At 41.2% G+C, this 23,682-nt stretch overlaps 1 protein-coding gene across 1 annotated transcript; it reads left to right on the top strand.

The window, feature by feature from the left end:
* The first annotated feature begins 137 nt into the window (after positions 1-137).
* On the top strand, positions 138-23,032 carry LOC143896085 (uncharacterized). Its single transcript, XM_077403640.1, has 13 exons — positions 138-1,306; positions 6,393-9,141; positions 9,528-10,631; positions 10,760-11,215; positions 11,291-11,453; positions 11,676-11,874; positions 13,720-14,214; positions 14,434-14,668; positions 14,820-14,988; positions 15,249-15,363; positions 15,667-15,985; positions 16,272-16,482; positions 16,688-23,032. Exons 2-13 carry the CDS (start codon positions 6,426-6,428, stop codon positions 16,827-16,829), a joined length of 6,324 nt encoding a protein of 2,107 aa, XP_077259766.1. The 5' UTR covers positions 138-1,306; positions 6,393-6,425; the 3' UTR covers positions 16,830-23,032.
* Positions 23,033-23,682: the final 650 nt, after the last annotated feature.

Raw genomic sequence — 23,682 nt, 5'->3', positions numbered from 1 at the left:
GGTAATGTATCATTGTCGCGATATTATCGTTCATAATGTTGCTTGATGAGAAACTTGTCGCAATGTTTTAAAATAAGACAAACGCAAATCGTTGCGTTCTGCGGACGCATTTTGCAATCCGAAACGCATGCAATTTTGCTAATAAGGGATGCGATCGCATACGAGCGCGGATACTCCGCAAATTTAAGGTCGTCATTTTTATACGCACAAACGTCTAAAGACGACACATTTGACTGAAGCTCTTTTTACATGCTCTTTTAATCGTATTAAATTAAAAGTTAATACGTTCAATCGCGTTAAGTGACGTAATTTAAAACAGGAAATGTGTAAAGAGAGCTTTAGTTAAAATATAACACTTGAATTTAGAGTGTAGTTTCTGCAGCTGGCATAATGTCGTCGACGTCACGGTACCGTGGAGTGATATTTTCCGTTTATCGATATTCTCTTGCCGTATAGGAACGTTTCCGACACCTGTAACGATATGCACCACATTTATTATTAGACCGCCCCGATTCGCACAATCCATGATATAAGAACTAGAATATCAGAGGGCTAATTATACTCTAATCGATATGGACCTTAAATTCGCGTGAAATCGGTGTCCTATTTTTACGAAATAATCCTTTAATTAAAGAGAATAAGTCATATGTGATTCCCGTTCTTCGCTTCCCGATATATATATATATATATATCCCTTGGTACTATAATATCGGGTTCTAGGTATCGCGATCCTCCAGTTGCCACCCATCGCCCTTTGGACGTTGTGTCGGCCGCGGTTCCGTCGCTTTGGCAAACGCCGTCGGTTCTTCGGGGACGGCCGTCCGTCGCCGTCGCCGCCGTCGCTGTCATCGCCGGGGGTGGTGGGTGGCGCGGCCGCGCGCATGTTTCTTCGCCGATGGAAACGGATCGATGCTGAAAATAGCTCGGCCCGCAGGAGAGTACGAGGTGAGTCGCCTTCGCTTTCGGCAGGGCCTTCGCGTCTCTCTCGACGCCCGCCGTCGCCGTCGCCGTCGCCGTCGTCGCAGCTCGTTCCCAGCGAGAATAAGGAAAATAATTTACTCGAGTAACTCGTCGCCTCCAACTTCCTGTCTGTTCGATCTTCGGCATCCGGCGCGGCCGCCGCCGCTGCCGTCGACGTCGCTGCCGCCGCCGCCGCCGTCGCCGCCGTCGTCCTCGTCGTCGTTCTTCTCGAGTACGCCGGCTGCGAGTACCGGAACCTCCTCGAGCCGCGACCCGCGACCCAAGTCGAGCGGGATGACGCGGAAAAAATGTGCGCCGTATCAACGTGGCTGATGAGGCTGAAATCGTGAGTATCGCACACGATTCCCTCCCTCCCCCGTCGCCGCCGTCGCCACCGCCGCCGAAAGGCGGACGAAGGGTGCCACCCCCGGTGGACGGCGGGCGCTCTCGCATTTTCGCTGGGATTGATCGCCGTTCCGGCATCTCTCTCTATCTCTCTCTCTCTCTCTGTAATCCTGATCGCGCAGCGCCCTTGAACGCCGCATTTATTTTATTTCCGTAGAATTTGCAAGATTCCCCGCTCTGTTCATTGATCTCACAATCTCACGTCGTCACTTTGGCGTCCGATATACACGTAATCGCTACTTATTATTACGCGAATCGCTTTGCTCCAAATACGAAGGTAGCGCTCTGTCCACGCGTTCGCGACTAGGACGAGACGCGTACGCTGCAATCTGCAATTTCAAACGGAATTTACTTAATCTTGAACGTAATCCCGAGTCGCTGAATTCCGTCGTGGTATCCGATGATTATACTAGTTGCGCGTTTAATTAATGTCGCCGCAAGTCGATGGGTCGCGCCGCGGCCGCGTCTTACGTAGGATGCTCTAGATATAAAATAGAAAGGATAAGAAAAGACCAATTGAGATGTTGATCGTAAATCGCACTGCTTTCATATACCTGCAACATTTCCTTTAATCTTTTCTTCGACTCCTAATATCGGTAGCGCTAGCTTCAAGGACGTTCAGTTTGATTTATGAGATAGTCGCTTAAAACGATATACTTCCTATTCCAGTGACTGGCCATTTTATCGGAATACTATTAGAGAAAGGGTGGGAATAAAAATGTTGCTTTCTGGTTCCAGTTTCTCGAGCGTGCTTAAAGCCCCTTGCACAATGCCAGGCAACGGGCAATAGGCACGGAATTTCCAACGTGACGGAAACTCCGTGTCTATTGCCTGTGTCACTGTTTATTCTGCATTTATGCATGATTTCTGATTTCCAGTCCTTGTTCCTATTGCCTGTTGCCTGGCATTGTGCAAGGGGACTTAATTTGTGTTTTAGAGTTAAAAATTCGCACTCATAGCGTACTCCGAGATTAACGATTCGAGCAATTGAAAAGTTTTATACGAGGGAAGATGTCCGCCTTCAGAGCTCTCGAGGAACTGAAATGTCACGGTGTGTCGCGGACGCCGCTCGGTGATTTACTGGAAATGGAATTTAACTCGTAGACTCCTTTAATGCAAAGTACGAATTATATCGGCCCAGCCGCCCACCGCTCCCTTCGGAACTTCTTCGGCGCAGATAAAATTAGATGCGGCGGAGCACTCGCGCGTTTCTCGCTGTCCCCTGGTGCGTCTTGATGAATGTGGCCGTCGGCGTCGTCGCGGTGACGACTCACGGTGGCAAGACCTAGTACGCGGTGGACTGCAAACGAGTTACGAGACTTAGGAGACCGTGATCGATCACGGTGCAGGAAAGGCCGTCTTCGGCAGTTTTCGTTTCCCACCTTGTCCCCCAGTGATCGACTGCATCGCGAGGGCAGCGTTTAGCCATCAGCTTCTCGCTAACGCTGGCATTTATAGAGTATTGATTTTTATCGTCGCCGCGTGTGTTGCGCATTATCTCCATATCTTTTCGAATTCGTCACATTTCTTTTGTAAAAATGTTTCTCGCGGTTGTCGCGCAGCAAATTGTAAGTGCTCCGTTATTCTGCATAGAGAAAAAATTACTTTAGATCGTCCGAAAAAAATTCGCAGATAACTGTACATGCTCGTTTTATAACTCTCTTGCACAAGTGGTATAATACATGTATTAAGGTGAATTTTTATAAGCATGTAAAATAGACGCGTTCACGTCGTTATCCGTTTTTTGAATATTGTTTAACTGGCGAAATTGTACACAATCGAGAAATGAGATTTAATCGCGATATGCTCAAGTTTCTCTCATTCGCAGGAACTTCGTGACACAGATTTCCCGTAGAATCAGTAGCGTGTGTAAGTGACAGGTGCATACAACTGCTGGTAAAGCTCCCGAGGGATATCATTTTAGTTACTACACGCTGCCTTTAGGCAATCGGCGCAATCAGTTGCAATAACTATATATGACAGATGCAATTGATTTCACATTGAATGTGAATGTTTTCGTGTGTGTGTATGACGGTATGATTTTAATTAAATAATAAAGTAAGACAAAGCTTTTTAACGCGAATATCGTTCAATAATGCCTTTGCGCGCCAGATTACTTTTTCCTGTCCTACTTTTATTTAAATATTTTATCGAGCACTTTATTATTTCACGCTCAGGTAACCTGAAATATCGGTCGCTGCTCTGTATTTGAAACTTATTAAAAATATGGTGAAATTAACGATAAAACCGGTGTCTAATGTTTAGGAAAATACGTTGTTCGTGGTTTGAATGAAAGAACAAGTTTTTGCATACGACATTATCGCGACCAATTTTTAAGCCGACTTTCGCAGACTTCGTATAGTTGAAAGTTTTCTATTTATAAAACTGTAGACGTGCCGTTTTATTTGTTTTCTTTATCCGTGATCTTGCCTCATGAAATAACTCTTTGCAACAGAATTTAAGAATTGTTCTTCGGAAAATCTGATATAATTTTTCAGCACACAGTTCGTGCACTTATAATTTATTATTTGTTATTAAACTTTAAAATTGTATAACACATTAATTATTATAATACATATACCTATATATGTATATTTTGCGATAATACAGAAAAGCATTAAATAAACATATTTATGTCAATATTTGACTTAAACAATGACATATTAACAGATACGTAATATGTAAATATATGAATTAGAAATGTCAACTAATTAATTAAGCTTCTTTTAGTAATGAACAATAATTGCGTCCCAATTATACTGTATACTTCCCAATAGTGTCTCTATTATTGAAGACCTTGTACTGTTCTTACTTCCGAAGTATCTTGTCGCGTTTTGCATCCGCTCGTCAATAATATCGATTCTCGTATCGATTTATCGACCGGTATCAGAAAAATGCTGTCCAGCAGACGAAGATAAGTGCGGATAGGCCATTTGGATTTTAATTAACGAAGAGATGAGTGTTTCCAGGGGTATCAAATATTTATGATATGCATAATTTATTTTCGTTTGGCTGTGCAGAAGAGGCGAAAGAGGCACTGACATAAGCCATAGTCGATCGCTTTAATCTAGAACGTCTAACAGGAATCGGTTTGACCTAAGCGTTATCGCGAAGTTTAAAACATTTCTTCACGACGACCTTCCATTATCAAATATTTATATATATATTTTTATTCTTATTAGATTATCTCGTGCTATTATATATATTGACTATTATATTTTCTCTTACTCCTATCTCGTATTCCATTATATTCGCGCATAATACGACAGTATCGCACATCTATTATGTGCAGACGGCAATTCAAGGTTTCCTGACAACCATTTTCTTCGACCATTTTCTGCGGATACTAGAACAGAGGCGTAAAAAAACGATTCACGTTCAGTTTGAATACATTAATTGCTCGCCGCTTTTGCTTTAAAGCTTAGATTTACAATCTAATTTATATATTTCGCAATCTAACACGCTATACTAATAGTTAATATTAACAGCATACACGATACCCTTGCGATATTCCGTAATACAAAGTATATATGCCGGCAGTACAGAAGAAACTTTCCTTTGCCGAGATCAGTGGGTCTCTCGCTTCTTCTTTCGCGTATCGATTATAATTTCGTGACACACATGTACGCGAACTCTTCATACGATATAAACACGTACGTGTGCATCACCACAGCGCGGACCAGGGCTAGCCGGAGTTGCTCGGCGACCCGTGACGAAAACCTAACTACGTCGAGGGGTTCGTGCGTGTAAAAGCAAGGTGCTCTCACCGTCGCGGAGAGCGATGCATGGCACGTGGGTCACGTACAAAAGACAAAAGTGTCACATTTGAGAGTTTTACGACCGAGAGGAGGTGCCGCTTTATCCTCCATCCCCTTTAATATGCGTAATACCTCTTCCATCCAAGGGACGCACTTTAGTTCACGCTTTTTCTCCCGAGGCGAGGCTCGTCGCTCGAAAATATAGCTTAAAATAGAAAATACTGTACTACGTTTATCGTATTATTGATGATTCGCTGCTGCATCGCACGCCGGCGCCGGCCGGTATATTAATTAAATTCTATCGACACTCGCAAAGTTCGGTGTGTGTTCAATTAAAATGCAAATACGCACGTGTTGTAAGATCATAAGCTTATTATAAAAGTTAGCGTGTATGATTTGCACGCTATCAAAATGCATTCGTGATATCCAGCTTAACATAGGATAATAACATGAGATGCGTTAGAGAAACCATTTGTGAATTGTTATTTCGACATTTGCGTAGCGCGTTATAGTTCAATAATGTAGGATTCCAGCCGTTCTCTCATTGGGATGTACATCGCATTGTTACCGAATCTATCACGAGTCATCGAATGTCACTGAAATACGACGGAAATATCTCGTTGGAATTCTGAAAATGTAACGCGAACATTTCTCTCGGCGAATTTAATCTATCGGGTTTCTATACAAAGCTTTAACTGTGTGTACCTCTCCGACGATTTTGACGGGTTTGGCAGGTTATTTGTACGGAAGTTAGACGTCGTCCGTGGAGCATATCTCCGAAAAACTCTTAAGTATATTCCGTTTTATTTAGACCGATCGCTATTTTCGCTTATCAAACGGCTCAAGTATATGAGGGGAAAAACACATTCGGTTACTGCACTGCGATCGATCGGCCTCTTTTGGCAATGATCCCGCATTGCCACTCTCTATTCCGAGACGTAGATTTCTTTCCAATGACTCCATATGATTTTTAAAGCACTTTTATAGCGTCTTAGTTACATATGAACATAGCACAACGAGAAGAAATCTTAATTATCTATTTATTCCAAAATATAGAATAGAATTTTAGTTTTGCATTGTACATTTATTCGTAAGATTGTACAGTCTGATTGTAAAAAACACAATTAATTATTTAGTTCCAAAAAACCAAGAGAGTGATTCTTGCAAATTTTTATCAGATCTATTATTAGAGAAATAAATTCTTCACAAATTATAGAATAAATTTTTTTAATGAAATTTTCGCGCAGTAATCCATATTTCTATTTGCAGGAGCCTCTCACGCACCACAGTAGGTCTTAGAGGATGCACAAGTTAGCCAAGGGCCTGAAGAAGAAGAAAAAGCCGAAGAAGGGCAAGAAGGGGGCGGAGGAAGAGGAGTTCGATCCGGAGGAGCTCGAGCGTTATCGGCGCGAGCGGGCGGAGGCCCAACAGAAAGCCGAGGAGGCCGGCGAAGCGGCCAAAGGTACCGGATCTGACGAGTGGAAGAAGTTCCAGGCTTTGACTGCTGGTGTCGATTCGGTCTTGAGGAAGACTCAGGATGACCTCGATCGGATAAAGTCTACCTCGTTCTTCCAGCGAAAGGCACCGTTGGAAGAGAAAAAACCGGACGAGGCGGCGAAGCAGGAGGACAAATCATCGTCAAAGAGGTGGGTGGGCTTCGACAAGGAGGGTAACCCAATCGAGGCCGCGCCGGAGATCGACGGTCAAGAAAGGAAGGAGGGCAAACCGTTTGTCAACGAGGACGGTTTCGTAGAAGTATCGGAGGACGAGGATGAGCAAGAGGACTCTGCCGACGAGGATATCTTCGACACCACTTACGTCGACGTTCTTCAGAATATCGACGTTCAGTTAGCTTATATACCGGACAGCCCGACCGAGGAGGAGGCCGGGGACGATCCCTTCGACACCACCAACGCCGACAAGGTTCTCCGTACGGTCGATAAAAAGGGCAACAAGCTAGTCAGCTTAGGCAATGCTGTTGAGGTGTTATCGGGAAGGATCGACTATGTAAGCACGTGCAAGATCACCAAAGGCAGGCGATCTAGAATCCAGCAGGATCTATTGTTGGACGACTTTGACGAGGCGGAACAGTCGTCGGCGGAAGCCGTTGCAGCGGAACCGACAGAAATAGAGAAGACTTTGCTGGATGACGACAGCGATCTGCCCGACATCCCGGTTGACTTGACGAAATTACCGCCTGTGTTTCCAAGGCCAGTCAGTCCGGTCACTCCAACACCCGTTCAGGAGGGTACAACCTCGACGACCACTGAAAAGACATCAAATGGTCCGCTAGATATTTCCGAATTCGAAGTTCTGAAGGAGAAGACGGTCTTGGAGGAGATCCCCGACTTGGATGACGCTGAATTTGATCTAAACGTCACGCCAAATGAGTCGACTCGTCTCGAGGAGGCCGATGATCCATTCGCCGCGAAAGAGCCTGAAACGACCGATTTTCAGACGGAGATAATTGAGGCCAGCTTCGAGGCAGCGACCTTCGTCGACGAGGCCGATCCGTTTGACACTACATTCGCGGATAACATACTACCAGGTAAAACAGAGCTGAAGTTTATCGAGAAGGAGCTCGAAGAGCTGCCCGTCTCGGAAGTATCCATATCACTGACCGATCCCGCTGGCTTAATCAGAGATTACGAAACTGGTCGGCTGAAAGCCCATCGTGATACTTTGCAGAAAGACAATCATGATACTTCGCTGTCATCCAAGAAGGATCTGCTAGGCGGCTCGACCACCGATCTTAGCCAGTTGGCGGACGAACCGATCGCGCCTGTTGAGGAAATCACTTACGTCGATCCCTTCGATACGTCCGCGATAAAGGAGCTTCCACCCGGCAAAACAGAGCTCAAGGTCTTAGAAAAAGAATTGCTCGGCGAGCAATCCAGCAGCTACGTCGAGGACGACAGCGATTTCGATCCGAGGAAAGATGAGGAGTCAGTAAAGCCATTGCCCGCAAAACCACCGCCACTTAGGCCATCCGCGCCGGTTAAGCCTGTGTTCGACGTTAACTTCGAGGAAGACGAGAAGATCGAAGCGACACCGACGAATTTCGAGAGAAAAGCTTCTCGGCCGGAAGTTCTCGAGCTCGCTCCGACCAAGACCGTCGCGTTTGAACTGCCGACGCCGTCGAAGAGACCTGACCTTCTCGCGACTTCCGAAGAGGAGAAGACACTACCCTCTAAACCGCTGACACCGTATTATTCCCAGAAATCCATAGAAGAGTCGTTGCCGATAGAGGACGACGAAGTAGATGTCGATCCTTTCGACACTAGTTTCGTCAATAACGTCGCGCCGGGCAAAACAGAGCTCAAACTCATCGAATCGGAATTGTTGAGGCAGGAGTCAAAGCTGCCTCACAGTTTGAGCGACCACGACTTCGATCCGAGGTCTACCGCAGAACCAATTAGGAGACAAAGCGATTTCACGGCCACCTCGGTCGCGCCGAGCAATCTAAAGCTCGCGCAGCTACAATCGTCGCTGATACAAAAGGTCGAAGAGGAAGTGATCGCGAAACGAAAACCTCAGAGGCAAGAGAGCTTGTTGGATGCGGAAGTCGAGGTCGACGCGAAACCTCTGACACCTAGGATCGAGAGCAAACCTATCGCGGAAGAGGAGGAGATCTTGTATTTGGATCCTTTCGACACTTCTATCGCGACGAACATCCTGCCCGGAAAAGCAGAGCTGAAGATACTGGAGAGTGAGTTGCAGCAAATTCCTCAGCAACCACCGCCGCGTCCTAATCTACCCATCAATCTACCCACCGTGGTACCTGTCGTTGCCTCAACAGTTCCGGAAATCGACGACTTCGATCCTAGAGCGGACGAGGTAAAGGAGTCTAAAGACTTTCTGTCTTTAGACGGGCAGGATACCGGCGACAAAGTGTTGACGCCGCTGCAGAATAAAGATTTTACTTTGGACGACGACGTGGATCCCTTCGACACTAGCTTCGCTACTATCGAGCCTGGACGGACCGAATTGAAACTGCTCGAATCTGAACTGATGAAGTAATACCGTCAGTCGTTATACAGCTCCGTTTCTTCAGAACTTTTAGAGTAATCTTTTGACTATGTGATTGTTGTAAGCCGTTCAACATAGATGTGCGCGTTAACTATCTCTTTTGAAACTGTACGAGAGATTATTTAAATGCTTACTCTCTACTCGTTACATACGTCATCAATAATCTCTACATACTACGATCAAATGGAAGAGTTCGAAAAATGTTTACACTGAATGGCGAATCGAAATTGTACCAAGAAATATTTGCCTAGACCGCATAGAATAGACATAAACAGTCTAAAATTAATCTATTCTATTCTGATGGAAGTACAGTTCAAAAGATTTTGCTCAAGCCTCAACAATTGTTACAGTTAATTCTTGATCGGAGTTTCTAAGCTAATTCAATCATGGATCCCAAGGGCGGAAATCCGTTCTTAATGGATGATTACGCGGCGGAGCCGGGGGGCGGCTTGCCCCCGCAGGCTTCCAATCCTTTCCTTCAAGATTTCACCGATTCGGCAAGTTCCGGCGCAGGCGAGAATCCTTTCTTAAATTTCAGCAGCGGGCAAACGTACGAACCACCAGTGTCCGTCGACTCTACCAATCCGTTCGCCTCCTTTGGCATTGAAAGTACCGCTCCGGACATCGGATTCGGAGCGACCACCGACACAAATACGCCAGCAACCGACGTCTTCACTAGCCAGTCATCTAATATCTTCGTCACGTCCGAGAACGCGAGCGTGGACCTGTTCGGTACGATGACGACGACGACGGCCGAGAAACAACCGGCGACAGTCGTCAGTCCGCCGCAGCCATCTCCGGCGGCGACACCTCCGTCGAGAAACGGAAAGCCACCGCCGTCGAGGCCACCCCCGCCGAGGCCGCAACCACCACCGATACCGCCACCGGTACAACCAGCTTCTAAGAACACGAAGGATCTAATACTGTCGGTTACGGGAGCAATGGACGCTACCTCGAACCACCTTCTGGATCGTTTGCAAGCAACCAGAACGCCCAGCCCTACGCTGATGCACTCCCCGTCACCCACCCCGGAGCACAGCTTCGCCGATCTTCTGGACGTCGACAGCAACGTGCCGGATCTGATCTCGGACGATAAGGTCATCGAGCCGCCGAAGAATCAAGATATTATGGATCTTTTTGACGCGCACACTGATGTCACCTCAACCTATATTTTCTCTACTTCCATAACCACCACGGGTACTACCAGTCTTGTCACCGGAGCCCCGATAACCGCCACCACCACCAAGGATAATCCTTTCGCGAGCATGAGCGAGGAGGCGGTGGTCCCGCAAGCGCAAGCTCCCTTTGAAATGGAATATCCGGAAGATATCATCAGTAGCGAGAAGCGGCCTTCAATGACCTCTGCGACTCTGTTCGCAGCCATAGAAACGGACGTCGAAAAATCCGGCACTGTCTTGGACCTTGCGGAACCTGCTCCTGTTCAACCAGTGTCGACAGCAACCGCTGAACTCTTCCAAGGTTAAAAGATTTCTTCTCTTACTTGTGAATGGAAAAACAATGAACAAGAAAAATTATAATCTAGAATAATATTATATTGTTTTAATATCTTACATTTTGCATATTGTAACTTTATATTTTTCTTATAGGAACAGAACAGATTTCCATCGCTGCTGATGCAAACTTTTTCTCTATGACCGACACAATAACTACGGCAACGCCCTTCGGCGTAGCCGAAACCACGCCTGCGGCTGCACCGTTCGCAGCTGCAGCTCAGCCTTTATTTGCTCCGTCGGAGATCACGCAGCCTGCTTTTGCCTCTGACTTACTGGGTGATTTCGGAGAAACGACCAAGGAGATCAGCAGCGGTCTGATCTCCACCAGTCCAACCCCTGGAACGGAGTTCCCCGGAAACGAGGCTTACCGGCCCGAAGAAGAGTTAGATAACTTTGCCGCTACGACGAAAGCGATCGAGGATACTGGCGACTCATTCGATGCTTTCGCGTCGAAATTTGATAAGGCCGCCGAACCGGAAACCAACGGTAAAGATCCCTTCCTGGATCCCTTCGGCGGCGGACCAACCGCTATGGATACCTCCAGCGACGGTAGGTGGACGAACGCTAGCTTATAACTTTATATTTGTACTTAACTATTTACTGCAATAACCATTTTCCCTTCAGTTTGGGGAGACTCGTCGGTAGGTGGATCGGCGATTACCGGTTTTGGAGAATCCGACGGTTTCGATTCTTTTTTGAGTATGACGGCTCCACCGCCAGATACGAAAGTGAAAAGATCCGAGTCCGCGGAGTCGGACGAAGGGCCCGATTTCAGTGTATTTATCAAGTGAGTCAAAGGAAAAAATTACTGACTTTTGCTAAATCATAGATAAACAAATTTGAGATTTATTTATTTCTGATGTTGGTCGTTAAAATTATATTCAGTAGCATGTCAAAGAATTACGGACTTTTACGCTATGGCTTAACTTGGCGGCACAGTTAGATTCAAGAATCCAATACTATTTCTAACATTAATGCATATTTAATCAGTCCTCTATTTATCTCTTAGACCGAAAGAAGGAGATCAGATGACAACAACGGAAGGCGGACCTGTACCTACGTTAGCGCCGCCGCCGAAAAGTCCGCAGACCGCCGCGTATACGGATTCCTCGCCGCGATTTAATCCCTTCGATAAATCCGGAATCGCGCAAGACGCCGTGGTATCCGAAACTGCACAAACAGCCGAAATGGCTAGAACGGATTCTCAGGTATTTGCACTAAATTATACCATCGAATGCCGCATTGCTTTAAATTGTGCTTCTCTATGAACATTTTCACGCACAGCTTTTGTTTATTCGTTCTTTAATTATAAGAGCATAAATATAAAAGAGTTAACGCAATATTTATAAGATGCAGCAAACATATTGATTGAGAATTCTATATATACATGGAGTAAAATATATATTTTTTTTTTACGAGAGAGAGGAAATAAAATCGGTTAATATAAACCAAGCTAGTTTCTTACTCTGTTTTCTCTTATATTCTGTATTATAACTTAAATAAATATAAATAATGATGTGGCAAATATTTCGACCTGTAATAAAATAAGGTCATCTTTAGTGCGCTGATACGAACAACGGAAATTTGAATAAATAATTTGTTAGTAGAGTCCAAAAAATACGAACGCAATTTGAAATTTATTGCAATTCCTACAATTTTTACAAGTATAGTACTGCAATTTGTTTGACTGAACCATTTGATAAGTCTCGGGATATAGAGTTTACAATTACGCCGCTAATCCTCAAGATTATAAAATTTTGTTATAGTCAAAAACTAGAGTCATTACATCAAAAGAATTTAAAAGAATTAATTAACATCTTATTAAAAAATTGTTATCCTACAAATTTCATAATTCCTATGATTAGCAGGCTTAAGTACCTTTTTTATAAAAAAGACAATGAAATAAATAAAAATAATGACATCCTGGTATCTGAGATTGTTACATTGCGATGTGATTTATGAAATAAGTTATATTGAAATTTCATACGTAAGACGAATAAAAAGATAATTAAAAATCAGAATCCATGAACACACATATATCAGACATAAAGAAAAAAGCGGATCTCCTTCCGTCATTTTTAGTCTTATGACAAATCACGAATTTGACGAGATCGTGTTTAAATGCTACATAATGAACCTCGTAATGAACTGTTCTTCGCTAAAAAAAACCGTTTCAGAAATTATTTATATAAAAAAATAAAGTCATAGTTTAAATAAGCAGAGTGATGCGCGCGCAGTTACTTTCAGATACATATATTTCTATATATCCTTAAATTATTACCCCCCCCTCCTAATACCCGCCTCTTTCTACATCTATCCTATCAAAACGTCGTCTCAATCCTACCCCATCCCTACTCCTTCTTTCTTTCTCGTTATCATTCTCCATGCAACGTTCTTATTTACAAAGTAACCTTCGTATGATACACACACAAATTTTTTGTTCCTGTTTCCTTGTGGAAAGTCGCTCTCCGATTTTCAGGTACGGTTGTCATTTTCTCCTCTTATTCGCAACGCAACATTGTTAAATTTAACAATAATGTATTATAAATTCATGATTCTAAATTGTATAGGTTTTTTATTTTCGACTCTTATACCTAGAATTTCAACATTACTTAAATTTTTTCCGGTTTATTCCAGTTCTTTGTTTAGAAGAAAACTTGACGTAGCAATTTTAAGAATTAGCGGTACAATCTCTACATCCCAAGACTCACCAAACGGTTTAGCCAAGAAAATTGCAGTACTATACTTACAAAAATTTTAAGCGTTGTAACAACTTGCGTTCGTATTTTTCGGACTCTATTAGCGACTTATTTGTGTGTTCAAATTTCCGTTGTTTGTATCAACGCACTGAAGATGACTTTATTACAGGTACACATGTTTGACATATTAATGTTTATATTTATTAACGTATTTATTTAAGTTATAATACAGAGAATAATCACACACCACAAGGTTTGTGGTTTATTAGCTTATTTTATTTTTTTTATTTTTAACCTACTGAACCTGAAACCGCCTGAAACTATCTTTAGTTATAATTTTTTCTCTTTTTTCAGGAAACCCCGCCTACTCCCTTGTTCGACGAAGACGTTAGCCAACCGCTCGAGGATTTCCCGAGGATAACTTACACCGGCGACGGTTGGGAGATGCAGTTGCGACAGCCAAACAAGAAGAAGATCACGGGGCAACGTTTCTGGAAGAAGATCTTCGTCAAGCTGGTTTACCAGGGTGACAATCCAATCCTTCATTTGTCCAACAATAAAGACGACAGAGATCCATTTCAAGAATTACCTCTGCTCGCTTGTTACTCGGTGTCAGACATTGGCGCCCAACAATTCGATCAGTACGGGAAGATCTTTACTGTAAAATTGCAATACATCTTCTATAAAGAGAGACCTGGCGTGCGACCTGGTCAGGTCACGAAGGCTGAAAGAATCACAAACAAACTCAGCCAGTTCGCAGCGTACGCTATTCAAGGAGATTATCAAGGCGTCAAAGAGTTTGGAAGTGATTTGAAGAAATTGGGTCTTCCTGTCGAACACGCACCTCAGGTAAATTATTTTAGTTTCTCGATACAAATCACACGTTTAAATGAACGTCAATCGGTGCGATTAATATATCTGTATGTATTGCGTAATTATCGTAAAAAGCTTATTAATTTCTATAGTAACACTATATAATAATAACAAGCTTAATATACAAACTTAATATAGTATGTAATAAGCCGCAATTCATATTAAATTCTGTTAAATATTTCATGTTGCTTACAGATCTCTCAGTTATTCAAACTTGGTTCCCAATGTTACGAGATCATGAAACAATTTTCTTGCGCTATCGAAGAAGCTCTCTTTAGGTTATCGGCTCATCGCGATCGGGCTTTACATTACAAAATGGAGGAGGTCCAGGTAACAGTCGTGGATGAGGTGTATGTCGAGCAGAACGCGGAGGGTCACGTAGACAAGCAGATCGCACGTGTTCGTCTTTTCTTCCTGGGTTTCCTTTCCGGTAAATATCTAAGCAATTGCGAATATATTGTGCTATATTCTAAAATACATTTAAATAAAAAACATTTCTATTTAAATATATTTCACGCGTTTTTTCTCTCTTATAATTTACGTTACAATTACGCATAAAACAAACTCAATTCATTGTTTAGGTATGCCCGACATAGAATTAGGAATAAATGATATGTGGCGACAGGGTAAAGAAGTCGTTGGTAGGCACGATATCATCCCCGTCGTAACGGAGGAATGGATTCGCCTAGAGAACGTTGAGTTTCATTCCTGCGTTCAGCAGGACGAGTATGAAAAATCGCGGATAATAAAGTAGGTATTTAGGGCAATAAAAACGATAAATGCGATTTTCCACGAATGAGTGCTAATAACTCTAACAAGTTCTTGTTCGCAATTACGAATAAGCATGACAATCGTGATAGGATTAAATTTCTTCATGACGAATAAAATTATCCTTATTTTAAGAAATTAATACAATCTGGCTCGTTTTTAACAAACGTGTATGTTTTAACTACAAAACTATAAAATAATTTTATAACTAAAAAATATCCTACTAACATATATCTTCTAAGGTTCAAGCCGCCTGATGCATGCTACATTGAATTGATGCGGTTTCGCGTAAGACCGCCAAAAAATAGGGAACTACCGCTTCAGCTAAAAGCTGTTATGTGCGTTACTGGGAACAAAGTAAGTTTGTTCTTTCATATTTTCAGTAAACTTTCCAGTATTTAAATAAAAGCGGAGACTTGTTGATTTTAGCCATCATCGTATCTTGCTTCTATCTGTTATATTAGGTAGTATTGTCAATTTCCGTTTTTTAATATAAAAATATTATATATAAAATTTATCTTTATATAAAATTCTAGCTTTATATATAAAATTTTTGTTAAAATTTCTTTTTATTTTTCATTTTATTCTTACAACACGTGGCAAACTTTCATAACGATGTGTTTGTTGAGACTACATCATTTTTTATGCGTTTATTATTAGGTGGAGTTGAGAGCAGATATTCTCGTGCCTGGTTTTGCATCTAGAAAACTAGGCCAAATACCATGCGAAGACGTGATGGTTCGCTTTCCTATACCTGAGTGCTGGATCTATCTCTTCAGGGTCGAGAAACACTTCAGGTATGGCTCGGTGAAATCGGCGCACAGAAGAACGGGAAAGATTAAGGGTATCGAAAGATTCTTGGGCGCCGTCGACACATTAGAACCGCAGCTGATGGAGGTAACTTCCGGTCAGGCGAAATACGAGCATCAACATCGCGCCATTGTATGGAGGATGCCCAGGCTGCCGAAAGAGGGGCAAGGTATTGCCTATACTTTTCTATTTATTCAGTTAAAACTGATTAATTCTTATATTTATTTTACAATTAATGTTAAAGAAACTTCCATTTATTTTATTCCGTTTTGTGAACTGAAGAAAAAGGATTCGGGAAATTTCAACGATACATTTGCTAAACGCAAGAATATTTTTGTTCTGCATAAGGGTAGAACCATCACGCGGAATGGTTTAAATATACCGCGTGTTCAAATCATCACCCAAACGATTCTGCTGGCTCTCGTCCAATTTCAGTTATTTGCGGTTATTTCCAGGCGCATATACGACGCATCAGCTGGTTTGCCGTATGGCTCTCACTTCATACGATCAGATCCCCGAAAATCTCTCAGAATACTGTTACGTGGAGTTCACGATGCCGGCGACCCAGGTGTCCCATACGACCGCGAGGAGCGTCAGCCTCCAGAACAGCGACAGTGACGCGCCCCCAGAAAAGTACGTCCGAAATTTGTCGCGTCACGAATACAGGTGAGTTTAGAAAGATTATTCCAATATTAGAGAAATCATATAAAGCAAAAATGCGGAACTTTTTCAGTATGTCTATACATTATTCGATTATTATGCACCACTTGATGCTCTTATAAGAAGACGATTCATCTAGTTATTTAGCATCCTTTTTTGCTGGTCTCAGATGTTACCGCACAGATGATACTGTATTATTAAAACATTATAGAGTGGGGATTGAGCATACGCAGGGCGAAGGGCCGGGAGCATACGTTGCGGCGACGATTGCGAAGAAGATTCCCGAGACCACGCCGGAAGTTCAAGAAACGCCCGAAGCGCCGGCTGATTCCGATTCCGACTCCACAGAGTAACATGGGTAATCCGTCGCTAAGTCAACGTCGATCGTCATTTTGTTGTAATAATTAGTACGTTACGTAAAAGATAGGAAAATCCGCGTTACGTAAGTCGCGATCGCGGTATAGAAATTTTCACATACCGTTAAACTCAGTCATTTAAGGGATAAACATATAACTAGTATCTATACCGGTTATATGTATGATACTAGACTAGTATTATATCATGTACGTCTCACTAGTCTGTATAAAGAGAAAATTCGCGAGAATCTGCAACGGGATGTTTCGTAAGATTGCCGATAGTTATAATAAACGGCGGATAATCATTCTGCATGTGCGAAACCGTAACAATTCGTGCGGTCGCTTATTGGTTGAAATTGGCCGAACTAGTCGTTGTTACAGTTGAAAAAAAAGAACCGAACCAGATCAGCAAAGACTAAAATATTCGATTTACGAGACAGCATATTAATCCTCGAACATATGCTTAGTGAGGCCATAGTCGGAGCCATATTACAGACTGAAAAGATAATTTGCCTGACATTTTTAAAACGAGACTTGTAAATATATAAATTAAGGTAAATGTATTTATGTCTGGACACGTGCCTATTTCTGGACATTTTTATTATTTTAAATAAGTTGTAACGCGAATTAAAATCAAAGAATCAAAGATAAAAATATTTTTCTCGTATTATATTTTTATCTTTGATTTTAATTATTTATGCTTATTTAAAAACTAAAACGATAAAGGTGTCCAGACATAAGTCTTAAGTGTCCCGGCATTGGTACATTTATTCCCTTACTCCCACTTTTTAATCACCGGGATTCTCGCATCTACTTGAGACTTAGGATTAAGTGTAACTTTTCTTTCCGATCCTCGAATCAATCGCTCTGATCAATGTTCGCAAAATAATCTGGCAGGCGAACAAAACATCTCGTTCGTATTCGCGCGCAACATAGTGGTTAACGAATTAAATAATTAAAGAAAAAATAATTTGACATGGAAGGACAATACCGCTTTTTCGTTTCATTTAACTTGTTAAGTCATAGAGCACTCGCGACGGAAAGCTTTGCGTTCGTGAAATGAGTTCATGGGGTTTTCAAGATTTATCGATATCCTCATCGACAGGCAATCTTAATTGAAATTGTCGATATGAAAGAACATTCGCGTGCTGTGTACTTTTTAAAGATAGCGTAATTGCCTAGCCTATATTCGAGAGATCATTTGGATTATCTAGTACCTAAATTTTTTTTTTTTTACAGAGACGGTAATTTTTTCACTTGCATATTATACGTAGAACTGAAGTTCTCATTTAAATATTTAAAAACTTTTAATTACAAGAACCGTTCCTAAATCTAGCATCGAATTTTCATGAATTATTGAAATGGAAGACCACCCAAAAATGAAGATATATCGTTAAATACGTCGTCGTCGCGATCAGAGAGCAATGTGACCTAGATATCATTATTTTATAGACACGACCATATCTCATTGTTTGAGCTTATAGATGATCTTTGTGTACCGTTATCTAGTCGCTAGTAGATACTAGTTATAAATTAAGTTATAAACCATTATCTTAGAGTCTACGGTTAGAGTCTGTGAGACAGCGCAGCGTGCCGACAAGAATGAGGTCAACAATTAGGTTAACAATTAGGTCTAGATAATTCTAGAACGGCGGTGTTGTGTGTATAATATTAATTCGGTGTAAATGCGGTAAATGCGGTAAGAGTCTTGCGAGAGGTACGTCTTGTCCTCAATTGAACATTCGCAGAACGGAAAGCCAGGAGCATACGTTTTGGTGATTTCGAAGAAGATCCCCGAGATCACGCGCCGGTTCGAAAGTTCAAAAGATGTCCGATGCGCCAGCCGATTCGGATTCCGACTCTTCGCAGTAGCATGGGCAATCTGTCGCTAAGTCAACGTCGATCGATCGTTTCGTTACAATATATAATTAGTTTTAATAATTAGTACGTTACATAGGGGTAGGAAAATCCGCGTTACGCAAGTCGATCGCGGTATGCAACAAGTCGCCAAGAAGTGAACAATATAGCTATAGGCTACTAATACCATATCATATACGTGTCACTGATCTATATAGAAAGAAAATTCGCGAGGGTCTGCGGGATGTTTCGAAGTTTTCCGATAGTTATAATAAACGGCGGATGATCATCCTGCATATACGAAACCGTAACACTTCGTGCGGTCGCTTGTCGGTTCAAAATTGGCTGAACCAATCGTTGTTACAATTGGAAAAATAAAACAGAATTACAGATTAACTAAGACTAAAATATTCGGTTTACAAGACAGTATATTGATCTCCAAACGCACGCTGAGCGATTAGTAGACTGAAAAGATAATTTGCCTGATATCTTCAAAACGAGAACCGTGAATATTATTCTCCCTTTTTAATCACCGGGATTCTCACATCTACTTGTGACTTGGGATTGAGCGTTACTTTTCTTTCCGATCCTCGAACCAATCGTTATAATGATCGTCCGCATAATAATCTTGCAGGTGAACACTTCACAAAACATCTCGTTAGTATTCGTGCACAATATTGTTTGCAAAAAAAACTAAATAATTAAAGGGAAAATAATTTGACATATAGAAGGATAGTACCGTTTCTCCGTTTCGTTTAGCTTGTTAGGTCGTATAAAGTCTGCGGTTAGAGTCTGTGAGATATAGTGTGCGGATAGCAGTGAATTATCGACAATTCTAGAAACGACGATGTTCGTTGCGTGTGTAATATTAGTTCAGTGTGAATGTGGTAAATGCGATGGAGTCACATGCGAGAGTACGTTCAGTTGACAATTGAGCAGACGCGGGACGCAGGGTCGGGAGCATACATTTCGGCGACGAAGAAAATTGCCGAGACGGGAGTTCAAGACACGTTTGATGGGTCGCCCGATTCCGATTCCTCGTCCTAACACGGGTCATCCTAACAATCTGTCCTAAGTCAATGTCGCTCGAACGTTTCGTTGTAATATAATTATAGTTGTGATAATTTGTACGTTACATAGGGGGTAGGAAAGTCCGCGTTACGCAAGTTGATCGCGGTATGCAGAAATAAATGGCCTAACTAGTCGTTTAACCGGTGAACATATAACTAGTATCTGTACTAGTTATGACGTGTGGTGCTAGGCCGTAGTACTAGTATTGTATGTACGTGTCACTAATCTGTACAGAGAAAAAATTCGCGAGAATCGGCAACGGAATGTTTCAGAAGGTTGTCGATAGTTATAATAAACGACGGATTATCATCCTGCATGTGCGGAACCGCAACATTTCGTACGATTATCGCTTATTGATTCAAAATTGGCCGAACTAGTCATTGTTACCATTGAAAAAGAAACAGATCAGCAAAGTCTAGTCCTCAACAATACTCATGTAAGCAGTAATAGTAATCGCGAATAATCTGTAAGTGCTTGTAGCGATAGCCCGCTGTGAAATCTAGATGTAAGTTTACGTTCGTCATTATTATTTTATTTTTGTCTTTTTCGGTCGGTACGTAACGCTACCGACTTGTGGCAGAAAAGCAGCATCACCAAAGATTAGGATAAAGGTTGTACTAATGGGATGATTATGCGAGGTTTCTATCGTATACGTGAGTATGCAGAGAGATCTCTATTAATTGTAATATATAGCCCGTTGTATGTAATCATATACTTATATATACATATATATCTTGTATAAAGTAATTCTAAGGTATTTAAACGATTATAGAGACGTAAGTTTCAGTTGTGTTTTAAATTTTTCGTTGACGCATTTTCAAATCCTGCGAAAAAGGTCAGGTTCCAATGTCAAAGAGTTCTTCTAGTCCCTAGCTGTTAAGGCAATCGTATGACACGGACGAATTTGTCGTCGATCATACGTTAGTTAATAAGCTAGATTAGGGATCGATTTTAAGCGTCAATAATGACAATGGACACCAACCAAAGATAGATTAAGCGCCCCAATTATTAATTGCTACTCTGATCTTCGGCGACGTAAGTCAGTCTTTTAAAAATCTATCATAGAATCGCCCTTCTGTTTAGCGGAAACTGATTTGATTGAAATGTTATCATTTTGAACAAGTGGAAAAGATAGTTTTCTAAAATAATGAAAACATAAGTCTGTAAAAAAACAGCAGCAACATATTTTACCAAATGTTTTTTGTACGTATTACATTTATGAAGTCAAATATCATTGACTATGCTTGTAACTTGCCAAGTTACGTAATTTTAACGTAATAAAGAAAAATTTTTTTTTCATACAACAGACACATTTCTTTGTAAATAGAAATGTTTGTACAACGATTGGTCGCGGTGCTGAAATTTTCAAGAGAATGCGCGCAAGATACTCACAAATTCAACTCGGGAATTTTGAAATTCCCCGCATTTTGAAACGGCGCAAAGCTTTTCGAGCCACGGTGTCGAGGTTTGCTTGAGTTTGGTGTATCTAAAACGGATTTTGGGCAAGTTCTTCTTCACGGAAGCTTGTGCCAAGACGTGACGTTTCCAGCTCGCGTGATCTCAAAATATGCGTAATCCTATCGTCGTATGATCCAGAACGGCGTTCGTGTATCTAAGCAAAAGAGAAAAAAAAGCATAAATACAGTTAAACGTTGCATGTATAGATTTTAGGATGGGATAAGTATAAGTTATGTGCGTGGTTCCGGCGTGTTTACAATGACTCTGGGAAAGAATGCGGAGAGAGGAGATTATATACGCGATGCGAATTGGATTTTGAACATTTAACGAAAGAGAATCGATACTTGTCACATGTTTATTACGATTTTGCTCGCGTTTGCTTCCTCGACAACTTTTCTACGTCAAAAAGAAGAAAAATTGTGAGAAAGTCAGACGTGCAATTATAAAGAATGTTATGAAAATCGTCTCTGCAAATACTACACTTTATAAACGACTCATTATATAACGCAACTTGTTAATTTCATTTACAATATTTTAATACGATCATACGCGATGCGTTATACGCCTCGAAAGCTCATTATAATGATACGATATATATATAAAACTCACGTGTTTCGCGAAATGTGATGGTACTCCCTATTTCTGTAAAAAGTATAGCTTCGATGTTAGCATGTATGCATTGAATAATTGGAAATAGGCGGCAGATTATATCATCATTATCTCCATCGCCATATACATAAATGTGTCATATGCATATACCGATCGGGCCATCGAGAAGAATAGAAAATTATTTATCTATTACTCCATCCCTGGAGGAAGAAGCATTATTATATCTTCGTATAAATTAAGTAGGAATCGTAGGTAATATATATATGAGTTCTAAAGTAACGAACAAGTTGTAAAGAAAATTAAGCTCTGTAATAATATAATCGTTGTCCCTATCGAGAAATGTTCTGTACAGGTGAAAAAAAGTCTGTAAAGATTAAGTTTAGTCACTCTTTTTGTGAGACCGACATGTAATATTTAGGAAAAAAAAAAATAAAGGCAGAGTATCGTGACAGGAGGTGTGTGACGTAGATGAGAGTGTAAAACGTGTGTTTCCTTGAGGATTGCTTCTTCTCAGTATGCACGCGATCGCCCTTAAATGAGATCATCGGAGAAAGCTTTGTTGCAGTTCGCGCTTTTTTATCGCGCGACTGTATTTTGCTACGACAAACCGAGAGCGAATGAAGCACTGAAAATACAAGTCGCGGTATGTATTAGTTCCAAGTGGAGCAAATTTAAAATTACTAGTGTTGAAGAAAGAAAGTACGGCCAACGTGAAGTAATAATGATAATCGTAGTCTATCTGGATTATGAAAAGCAAGACGTTTCAATCAGACAAAGAGCTTTTTGTATTACCATTGCGAGGACACCACACGTTATACAGCGCTCGCAAAATCACTCTCGCGTCTATCTGGTGTTTAAAATGCTAAATAGTTTTGCCAAATCGCTTTTAAATAATTGTTTTTAGAAGCACGTTGTTACAAGCCAAGAATTCTGTAAGGTTCTAAATGTGCTCAAGGCTGATAGGTTCTCAGCCTATTGTTAAGATATAATAGAACAGAAATATTAAGATAAGTATACGTTGTAATTTACGCGTTGCTTGTGACTGTTATACTGACGGATGATATCATTTAAGAGTTGATCGACATTAGGATTAGTCAATGCGAGAGCGAAGCGCTGAAACGAATGTGTATTACTTCATTTCGTCGTGGCAGATAGTAATGTATACCAAACATGATCGAATAAATAATTTACGTTACATATCGTAATCCAGAGCTTTTTATAGAATTATAGCACGCGTGTTCCCCTTCGAGGCTACGCAAATACGTAAATCGCCGCAAGAAGTATATATAATCGCACTCACCGGTCATACCATCGTGCATTTTGACCAATTTAATATAATACACAGGATATTTCTTTTAGATTTGTACGTAAATGGTGGCTGTCCTCGGAAAGTCCTGCCTTTATCGCGGAAGCTTCGAGATTAATTAAGAGAAACATTGCGTTAAAGGCTGCAAAACATATATGTATATATAAGTTAACGCGATATAAAAGTATATAAACCAATGTTTCTCCGATTTAATTTAAGAATAAAATTTCCGGAGCTTGTGAAAAATTTCCGGCACGCCTCGTGTGCTTTTATAACGGGAAGAGATATATATATATATATATATATATATATATATATATATATCGCGCAGGGATAGTAATTAAACAATGCGATTGAGAAGTTAACAATGTGAACATAATTCAAAATATTGCAATTAATCGCTTACTGGTTATAAATTTTCTTACTACTACTACAGGTGTAAAAAAATATCTATGTAACAACATATAAGTTTGTAACGACGTGAATCTGATCTGCAATCAATTGCTGCTAACAATTCTCCGGGTATTTATTTTTACGCGAGATTCATGG

This window comes from Temnothorax americanus, unplaced genomic scaffold (genome assembly GCF_048541705.1).
Source record: "Temnothorax americanus isolate GAGA-0224 unplaced genomic scaffold, ASM4854170v1 Scaffold1, whole genome shotgun sequence".
NCBI lineage: Eukaryota > Metazoa > Arthropoda > Insecta > Hymenoptera > Formicidae > Temnothorax > Temnothorax americanus.
This window is presented reverse-complemented; position numbering and strand designations above follow the sequence as displayed.